At 32.1% G+C, this 10,707-nt stretch overlaps 1 protein-coding gene across 5 annotated transcripts in view; it reads left to right on the top strand.

Moving 5' to 3' along the window:
- LOC117100539 (insulin receptor substrate 1-like) overlaps nt 1-10,707 on the top strand; it is a 72,520-nt gene that overhangs the window by 48,529 nt on the left and 13,284 nt on the right. For 2 of the 5 annotated variants that reach the window (XM_033240303.1, XM_033240302.1), the window contains 6 exons: nt 907-990; nt 3,943-4,074; nt 4,684-4,794; nt 5,492-5,592; nt 7,214-7,378; nt 10,110-10,280. In XM_033240303.1, coding sequence (XP_033096194.1) covers nt 907-990; nt 3,943-4,074; nt 4,684-4,794; nt 5,492-5,592; nt 7,214-7,378; nt 10,110-10,280 — 764 coding nt within the window. The remainder of the gene's footprint in view (nt 1-906; nt 991-3,942; nt 4,075-4,683; nt 4,795-5,491; nt 5,593-7,213; nt 7,379-10,109; nt 10,281-10,707) is intronic. The other 3 variants (XM_033240305.1, XM_033240304.1, XM_033240307.1) reach the window with 2 other exon arrangements.

The raw sequence follows: 10,707 nt of genomic DNA, 5'->3' as shown, positions 1-10,707 counted from the left end.
CTGGGTGGAGGGGGGGGGGGGTGGAGGCATATAATTTTATTGATGTAAAATGAATATACGTATATACTCAAATAAATGCCCCTTGTAAACTTCCATTGTAAACATGAAACTACAACACATTTATCTTCAAAATGTGTTACTACATGATCATAAAGATTTATTGATCGAAACTAGGTTAGAAAAAATGTAATTCTACTGGAGTAGAACAACCGTTTATTAGAGGGAGGCGTTTATTCCAAATGAGGCTCTAGAGGGGATATTTATTCAGAGTGGGGCGTTTATTTGAATTAATACGGTACATCAACATTCTGACAAAATATGTGTGCGAATATGTACAGCAACAGCTATGTTGTCTATTAATGATATATTGAAACTTTATTCTGGGTAAAATGTGCAGATAATTCACAGAATTGTTTGTGAAATTCCTGTGGAAATTGGTCCATTCATGCCCTAAGTATGTTTTCTGTGCTTGCCTTATACTTTTCAGAGTGGTACATTTAAATATAGATTTCATTATTGAACTGTCCAAAGTTGGAATCTTTGATGATGGTGTATTTCATAGTTTCATAGTATTAATTGTAGTCGTTTCATCATGCAGTACGTATAAAGTGTGATATGTTTATAGTAAACATTCTTTTTTTTTAAGGTGTCTTTTAATAAAGTATATTCATTTTTTTAAAGTTTTTTTTTTTATAAAGTATAATATGAATTTGTTTAAATGAAGAGAATCAGACTCTACAGATTTCATTAGAATTTCTAAAAACAAATAACATGAAATAGAAACAAAATGTATAACTGTGTCTATGCTGATACAATAGTGTTTTTTTTTCGAGCATTATTTCTGCTAGTATGTAGGTTCACCCCTTCTCGACCATTTTAATTTAGTTTAATGATGTTTTTGTTTAGTCTCATGAAAATCAGCAGTAAAGTTCGCCCAAGGACGGCCAGCGAAGGAGAATTCCACTACCGTGGAGGTCGCACGCCGGACAGGTTTGTTAATTATGTAACTGACGACAGAATACATATCTTAAATTTTAAATATTTAGGTAGTAACATTGTATATATTTATCATTCTTAGCAGCTTTCACTCTTACAGTGCATTCCCTACCCATTAAACTAAACAATAAATGTGATCAAAGCTACTTCTAATATTTGTTATTATTTTTTTAGGACAGATAATATCAGTTATCGAAAGGTCCACTGATTAATCTCAGATAAGATAGTATAATACATACTCCAAGTATCGAAATGCACTCCATCGTGTCGGGATTCAATATTTCAACATTAATTACGTCATCATCAGGAATGAGGTGATAATGACATAATTAATGTCGGAATATTGAATCCCGACATGAAGGCGTGCATTTCGATACTTGGAGTATGTATTATACTATAATATCAGTTATTCATAGTGCATGTGATAATATATAAATATTAAATATTACACACAAGGAAGCATAATGTACATAAAAATGTAAATAATACATAATGGGTTATATTACAACATAAAGCTTCTTAAAGTTATAGAAATATTAACAAATACAGGAACAGAACTTTTATTCACATAGCCTTTCACCTTTACCACGGCTTCTTTTAGTGATATGAAATTAAATACTCCTAACTAAAAAGAATTATAATCTGGACCAAGCTAATTAATCGCTCACATACAGTACTAAAGGCACCACCTATTTTACCAGGAATATTAATTTGACATTCACTTGAAAAAGGCCACTGTACTATGTAAGATTCTGAAACAAATGTGTCAATGTCATTTAAAGTTCACTCGTACTACATGCACTGACGGTTGGCCAACTGTTAGCCACCAAATATGTCTGCGCTCCGTGCAAGGGCTTGCTTTAAAATGCAATGTGCGCCGGCCGTTCTTGAATACTGTTCAGTATTTATTAAACTAATAATGTGTTGGTTCAATAAACAGTACTAATGATTTTTAACTCAGTCGGATAGTATTGCCACATTTTATCTAATAATATGAAATACATAACATTTTTGGAGGATAGATAGATACAAGTCAGAGAAGCCCCTGTTATTCATATTTTATGTAGAGTGATAGGTTAATGTAGTCTGTCATTGTACATAGAATATTAATAACTGGTGTTGCCTGTAGTTGTAGGTTAGTCAGTCATTCAAAATGGTACACTAAATAAATATTAATATTTTTATGAACATTTTTAATAGCTGTGTGTCAAAAAAAACTCACCGCAAAACTATCACATAGATGGTTCTGAAAAGAACTGATGTTTTTGTTGAGAGTGTCTCGACGTTTCGATTGAGTTGCTTTAATTGGCATCATTGTTGATTCAGTCGTCAATAATGATTCTCCTGATAATGATTGCAGCAACTCAATTGAAACGTCGAGACACTCTCAACAAAAACAACTATTTTTCAGAACTATCTGAAAATGCACTGCAAGCATTTATTACAGTAAAACTAGTATCATGTTTTAGTTTATAAAAGGCAGTATATACCTGTAACAGTCCATGTGTGTGTTTAATGTGTACCATACTTTTGCATGTTGGTTGATACAAGTTTACAGTGTTTGCAGTTCCTGTAAATCGTAGTGTACTATTTATACATTTGTTATTGTTGCATTGGTTTTTAGGTTTCAGAGGCTAGGATTTGACCTACTACGCTTATACGAACAATATATGTATGTAACTGTGTAGAACTGTTAAATTTTTGATACATTCTAATCTGGTTATATAAAAATAAAATGTTAGTGCATTGCTGTTTTACTTAAAAATGAATTCTAAAGACAGTAATTGGACATGAGTATAAAGAATCAATATTTGTATTGGTATTTATTGATAATAATATTAACACTATTTTGAATAAACTAATATATTGTTCAGACTTTTCTCAATTCTGTGATTATACATTTATTAACATTAGGTTTCTGGGTTTTTAAAAATATTATTGACGTTTCTTGTTCTTTCTTAAACTAATAAAAGTTATTATTTTTTTTAGGTTGATCAGAATATATTTATTCATTATCATAGATTTTTTAACTGTTTTTTTATAGTTTCAAATTTTGTCTTTTTGATGCAGTATTATTTTCTACTTTTATAATTTTTATAATGATTTGTCGACAGGTTTGATGCCTTTTATTTCAGGTTCAGAGAATTGCAACATTGTTCATTATTAGCATGTGTTTGAAATGTGTTTTGGCTTTGTTCATATATTTTGTATGCTTACATTTTTGCATGCTTTAGTTGTTTCCTCCTCATTTGCATAACAAGTCTCCTTTCTCATGTGTTTAAAGGATTTCTTTATCTGATATTTTGTTGTAGTTTCATAACTTGTGAGAATAGAATATATAAAATTTTAATAAAAAGTTATAGAAAATTCTCATGATAATCTTCTTGTTGGTGATATTAAGATGAAATGATAAAAATGTTTGAAAGATTATGTCTGTTCACCAAAGGATTTAAGAATGTAGTCTTATCTAATAAATATATATTAAAGTTAATTGAATATGAGATATTTTAACTGCCATATTGCTATACTTATACTTTAGATGTAATACTTCCACCAAGTGGCAGGAATTGCTTCTAGGGAACTTTTCCACACACAGGCTGTGATGATGTTGAAAATTCACCATGTGTATTTATACCAGTGTTTTTTTAAATAAGAGAACAAATAGTTCAGTTAATAATATTGATTAAAATGGAAATATTTTTAATATTCAACTTTTTATTTCACAATTTGCTTTATTTCAAATCAATCTTGATTTATTTCAAATCATTTCGAGGTAATAATGACAGTTCGCTAATTCAATTTGCTTCATAATTCATGAGAACATCTAAATTCATAAAAATATCAACATTATGTCTACTATCAAATGTTTTCAAAATTATTTCTGTACATTATTTCTATAATGTATATTTGCTTTAAATAGTATGTATATTTTTCTTTACACAATAGTCCATCAAGAAATCGTCAAAAATTTCCTCCGGCACGTTCAAATTCAAATGTATTTCGCCCACCAAATATGTTTCCCAAGTCGGTGATTAAATCCAATTCTGATTCACCACCAATTCCTAATAGTCCTCTCAGGTAAGCAAGACATAAATAAAAATCACTTGTAATATGAAACTTGTACTGTAAAAATGAGCAGCAAATAGTCAGGAAACTAAAATCAGTAAATGTACTGCAAAGTATGTATGTAGTTGTGCACAAGTAAATATTATTTACTTTGAATTCATGTCAGCTTAACTTATTAAATAATAATAATAATGATAATAGTGGTTTACTTATAGAGCACCTATTGTAGAGAACTCTATGCGCTTAGCATTATTACCCCGGTTATTGGATCAAGCATATATTGAACACATACTCAGGTCCCTTGGGAGAGTTCCATAATGTTGCAGCTGTAATCAGCGCATTTTGTGTTTGAACCTACCAAGTACCTACTTGTACTCCTGGGTGGAGAGAGACAACCGTAGGTATAAAGTCCCTTGCTTAAGGACACAAGCGAAATGCACAGCGAGGGATTGAACCTCCAACCTCAAGGTCGAGAAGCAGAACCACAACCGTTGCGCCACACCGCAATAACAGCTACTATAGCAAAATGTACTTAGCTTTTAATAAATAAAGATAATATATAGTGAGAGTAAGGATTTACTAAGAAATTAAATATTGTTCCTTCATCTTTTTCTGTTTCAGTGAAAGTCCTCAAAGTTTTTTGGACTCGGAGCGTTACACATCAATCATGTGTCATTCCCCGGATGGTAGTATGGATGAATACAGCTCCAGTCCGTTGGATTCCCTACACAGGTAGCACTGGAATGCAATCGGAATAATTCCATGTTTTGTAGAAATAACTGAATAATATATACTGTAAAACCAATTAGTAAAGTGTGCTGTAAAGCTAACAATGAATAATACATACTGCACTAAATAATACATAATGCACTAAATAATATATTCTGCACTGAATAAGCTTTTAAAATGTACAGTATGAAACATAATGTAAAATTAATGAATTAGGAAAATTAATCCCACTGAATTATATATATACACTACTATAGAACCAATTAAGATGAGGTGAGCTACACTTTACAAACTAATATATGTTAATTTCAACCACAAGCTTTTATTATTATACAGTATTTAAATTATATGTGAATTACTGTATTTGTATTTATCTTCACTCAAAGAAATTTTATTTTTGGCTTGCAAAAATAACAAAAAGAAACATATAATCAAGTCTTTAATATAAACATAAACAAGCAGCAAATGCCAAGGATTGTCAAAAGCAGTTGAAGAAGTTCACTTCTTTAAAGAGTGTTTAGACTTAAGTGTTTAGACTAACATGGCTCCAAACTATATTCAAAATCTTCACAGAGATCATTCTCCATTGTGTGGTATTAAATTTTCGTTAGTTAGTTTTATCCAGGTATTGATAGTTCTTTAACAAGGAAATTTACCATGAAACTAATAAGTAATTCTTGCTTTTTATCCATTCATTCAGGTACGGGCGTACCCCCGAATCACCCACGCCAACACCAATCAGAGAAGAGAGTTTTGAAAGCGATGAATACATCAACATGTCACCTTCTGCTTCATCTCAAGGTATATTCACATGGATTCAGGGGATTATTCATTCACATGGATTAAGAGATTATCATCTATTCATATGGATTAAGGGATTATTATCAGTTTACACTTACCAATTATTTAATGGAGCTCATTTTTCAATTCAATTCAAATATTTTTGTTGCATCAAATTTCATCATATCCACTAAAATTACATAGCAATTAGCATTCACAAAAATATTGCATCTCGTGTTTAGAAGAAAAAAATCATACAGAGATCATGCTACTCATTATATCCTTAAAGTTCTACTGCAAATTAGTGCATTATTTAAAGTCATTTGCCAGATAGTAGGTATAGACTTTTTTACACAGCTTAACTGAGGTCGATATTTAATGTTTTTGAGTTACCTCTGACACACAGTTTCTCAATCCAAAGAATAAGTACCTGACTCATTGATGAACGTAGATGAAATTGGACATATTTGGTTTGCTTTAATATTTAGGTCTGTCTCATCCATATTTGGCTAGCCATAGTTGCATTGTAGGCCTGCCTGTGTTCAATTTGTGAATGCATATCCAAGGGAAATATTAGGAGTATCTTCTCCCTAGGTACGGGTAGAAAAATGCCCTTTCAAATGTAATTGTACGGTCTAATGATTATGATAATAGATATATATATATATCGCACAAAACTTGGAGTTGTAACTGGTGGAACAGGGCAATATGCCAAATTATAGTAAGGATACCCCATATTTTTTCTAAGCCTCTGATGTGTGATGCTTTGCTTATTGTGTCAGAAGTTACTCATGAATATTAATGTCTACCTCGATTCAGGCTGTGTAACAAGTTGCTACCCTGCCAATCAGCTCAAATTATTTGCTGCCCTCTGTAGTAAAGTGTGATACATCTTTAGTAGTTGGTTGTCAAGCGAGGGTGCTATTACTCTTTTTGATAATAGTAATATTAATTTATTTGGACTGCTTTTACAACAGCGGTACACTCTGTAAAACAAAGGTGCATTCGAAACTCAAAACTTTAAATCAAATGATTGTAAGACAATATCAAATAAGATTCATCATCCACTGAATGTTAAAAATAAGCACTTCAGCATCCATTGCACAATCAAGAACATTTTTTACTTCAGCTCTCGTGTTTCAGTGTAATTATCTGACAAGAGGTTTATTTGGATTAAAATCTCATCAGTTCATTAAATTGATGTTTAGAAAACAGTTATTGGGTGGAAATTTCTATTATTATATTAATATTAACGTTAAATGGAAGAGGGGGAAAAGGACTTTCAGAAAGACATTAAGAATATAAAATATGGATAAGATAAGTATGAACAAAAATTATGACAGTAAACACAAAAAATTGATAATAGGAAATTTGTAGGATTCTGCTGTATTTCAAGGTACTGCAAGTCCTACAGGATCCTCCCAATCTTCACAGGAATACCATCAGTCATATCCCAAACCAACAACCCTACAATAATGATATTCTATCAACCATTAATTTCCCACCATTTTTCCAGTTTTCAGTTCTCACATTTTTTGTTATCCCTTATATCATATTATTAATTAATATTTTAATTTTTCTCCCATTTCATTTCATTGTTTGGTGTATTTGTATTTTTTTGGTTTCTTTTCATTTTGAGTAGCCATGCCTGTGCCTAGGTCATCTGTTGGTATTGATAAAGGTATTTTTCATTATCATGATGCACCAGTCATCAGCAGTAGTGGCGGCAAGCAAACATCGAGCTATGAGGCCGTCAACCTATACAGTCCAATGAACATGAGCGCATGTGATGCTTCATCCAATTCAGGTTTATTGCACTTTCATTTAATCATTCACTCATATTTTTTTCTTGTCATTTATTCCCAAATCAATTTAGTTCACATTGCATTGGTTATTTACTTTTCTTTTTTTATGGTATTTTTTAATATTCAAGTCATTTTTTAAAAATATAAATAATAGAAATTCATATATGATTCTAACAATTTATAGTTTCTCTATGTGGCAAAGACAAGCCAAACCAGTCACTCATCGCAAATCGTTTTTTAGAGATAATGGCCAAAACATGCTGAAATGCCAACATTTTTGAATTATATAATTTATTGCTAATAAACCGTTTTATATATATGCATCACTCTATGTTTTTATTTTACCCATTTAAAATTTTAAAACAATTTTTAACGATTTGGTGATGGTTTCTGCCTGTGAAATGCCTGAAATCATAAACTTTGAAGGCTGATTTCTCAAATGTTGTTCTTTAAATAGCTGTCTTTAAATTTCTGTAACATCCTATTAAATGAAATGTTTGATTTAAATGATTATTTTACCATTTTATAGCTGTTTAACCTTGTATTAATAACTAAAAATCTATTTTTTGCAAAGAGTAAATGGTTTCGCTTGTCTTTGCCACACATATAAAATATTAAAATAATAAATTAGATTTCAATCAGTTAGTCTATACCTAAAATCTTTAAAATCTACAATATAATAATACTCTTGTTATGCATTAAGCTAAAAAGCATCAAAGATCTTTAAATTTCTTTTTGGATAAGGAATTAAACTGAAGGGCCATTGCTTGAGCCCATGAATGTTTTGGAAGATTAGGTGAACATGAAGCTTCTAAGCGCCTAGCTGTGGCAGCTACCGTAGTCACAGACCACGTCTTTATTCATTTCAGCACAATGATGCTTCAAGTTATGGGTATTCTCTTGCTTCTACCATAACTTTAATTTTATATTTAGCTTTCAATTAGGAATTAGAATGAGAAAATGCTTTTCTTCACAAATTAATAAAGACATAAATAATACCATGGGCCACAGTGTCCTGGGTTATGCCAGGTTCTAATTAATTTCTCCAGTTGCTTCTGTGGTATATAAAAATGTTATGTTGTGGTTTGATAAAAACCTATTGTCCTGAATTGTGATTGTTTTTCTTTCAAGCCACCATGGACCTATGAAGCCACCACAATATTTTAAAAGTCTTGTTCAAAGAGCAATGCTGCCACCAAGAGTGTAACTAATTGTTTGGTGCCACATGATTGGCTGGCTATAGCTAGACTTTTTCACACAGGCTCAATTGCAGTGGATATTAAGTTACCTCTGACACACTAAAATCATTCCTTTAAATATATCAGGCTCATTGGCACTGGCCTACCCTGCTATGCTTATATATACAGTAGCCTAAGACAGTGGTGGGAATGTATACACGTGTCAGGGGCCAATAGGAATGTTTGATTTAACACTGAGGGTTGCACACAATCTTTGACATTTCCAGAAAAACCTTCAAGCATTGATTTCTATACCGCTTTATGCTTAGTTTTAATATTCAAATAATCAAAGATGATAGGTTGGCCACACATATAGGGTTGTCGCGGGCCTATAAGAAACGGTCATCAGGTCGCATGTGGTCTGTGGGCCGCACTTCGCCCACCTGTGGCCTAAGAGATACAGACGTTTAAAGGTCTAAACATTTTCAAACCTAAGTTTCAAAGAACAATTCTAGTGAGCTTACAGAATGATGATGTGGAACAAGACACTCTTTAGGTTATTAATTATTTCATACATTATCCCAAAATATTTAAATTATTCTTCTACTAAAGTTCACCAGAGGTGGGGAATCCCAATGCAGGGCAGTGCAATTCTCCAAATAGATGAATAATATGACAAGCCAATTCGTAGTTTTATCTGCATATTCCCATATCCAAGATCAATCGATATAAATCTATGTTGTGTGTGTTTTGTTTATGTTGATTGACCTCGATACGGGCATGCACAGTTCAAACTATTGGCTATTACATGGCAAGTAATTTCTCTCGATTCTCCACCTCTGCCAAAATATATTCATTCTTGGATACCCTTGTCAAGGCTTTGAAATCCCTGCGGGAATGCTCACCCCTGGCAAGAAATCCTTACCTATGCTTAGATATTCCCCACCAACTAACTGAAAATTCTCGTCAATTAATCGATCGATGAATTTTATATTGCACCATGGTATCCGGAAAAAGTAATCTGCTCTACCCGAAACAGTATAGTAGTGTATAATATTAATATCATCCCCTTGGAGAATAATCTTCCTTTTTTGAAAAGTACTGGTGTCTTGTCTGTAGAAAATATTGATACCTTTCAAGTTGAGACAATATAAGAATACACTAGGTTGTAGATTAGAAGTAATATTTCTGATCTGTATTTATGTCTTGGTTAATGCGGTTGAGTTAACATTCTTTTAGTAGATTTCAGTGTGTCAGATGTAACTCATGAATATTAATATCCACCACAATTGAGGCTGTGTGAAAAAATCTACTGCCATTTATTAACACTTTGTTTGCTGCCCCCTATTTCTATGTATAATTTTGCATTTGGCATTTGATATTATTAATGATTGTGTATGAATTGTTCTTCATTTACTTCACATACTTAGTGAATAAGTGATGATAAAAATATTGTTATTGTTTCTATTATCGACTGTTATTTCAAAAAATATTATTAGGACCGTATGGTAGTACAATCAGTGTTAATTTGTATATATATATTTTTTTTTCTTAGAAGAGAAACAAGTATATATGAACATGGAGCCCACGGCCAGTAAGAGTCGAATAACAGCTACCAGTTCTCTTGACGTTCCCACCAATCACAAGCCTAACAAAGACAAACTAAGGGCCTCGTCTAGTCACGACGAAGGTTATATTATGATGGTTCCTAAGATTGAGAATAAAGGTGAGATGAGGAAAAATACAGATGTAGGCGAAAGCAATTTTTGTTAATGATAATTTGTTTTGACATTTATGAGATTTATGCGCTATGAAAGCTAATGGAGTCTGCTCGAATATCCAAATGTTAAATAATTAATACACTAAACTGTAGGTGACTTAAAAGTCAATGTTGCATGTTTGGAATTACTAGTTGTAAATCAGCTTCTCATCTTACACTCATTTGAAATGGAGCTGCATTACCACAGTCTTCTAGGAATCATGCTCCCATGATTTTTCTGTCTTAAAGGGATCCTTATTCTGCAGACCACCAGCGTATTCATGTTAAGGTAAAGGGTAGGAGAATAACTCATAACCTATAGCATCATTGAGCTGAGTTGAATATGGGCATAGTCTGTGACCACTTAGCTGCCGTAAAGATGCACTTATATTAT

Source organism: Anneissia japonica, unplaced genomic scaffold (assembly GCF_011630105.1).
Source record: "Anneissia japonica isolate Jap-2015-1 unplaced genomic scaffold, ASM1163010v1 scaffold685_len2926416_cov193, whole genome shotgun sequence".
Lineage (NCBI taxonomy): Eukaryota > Metazoa > Echinodermata > Crinoidea > Comatulida > Comatulidae > Anneissia > Anneissia japonica.
Note: the sequence above shows the minus strand (reverse complement) of the source record. Positions and strands in the feature narration are given on the sequence as shown.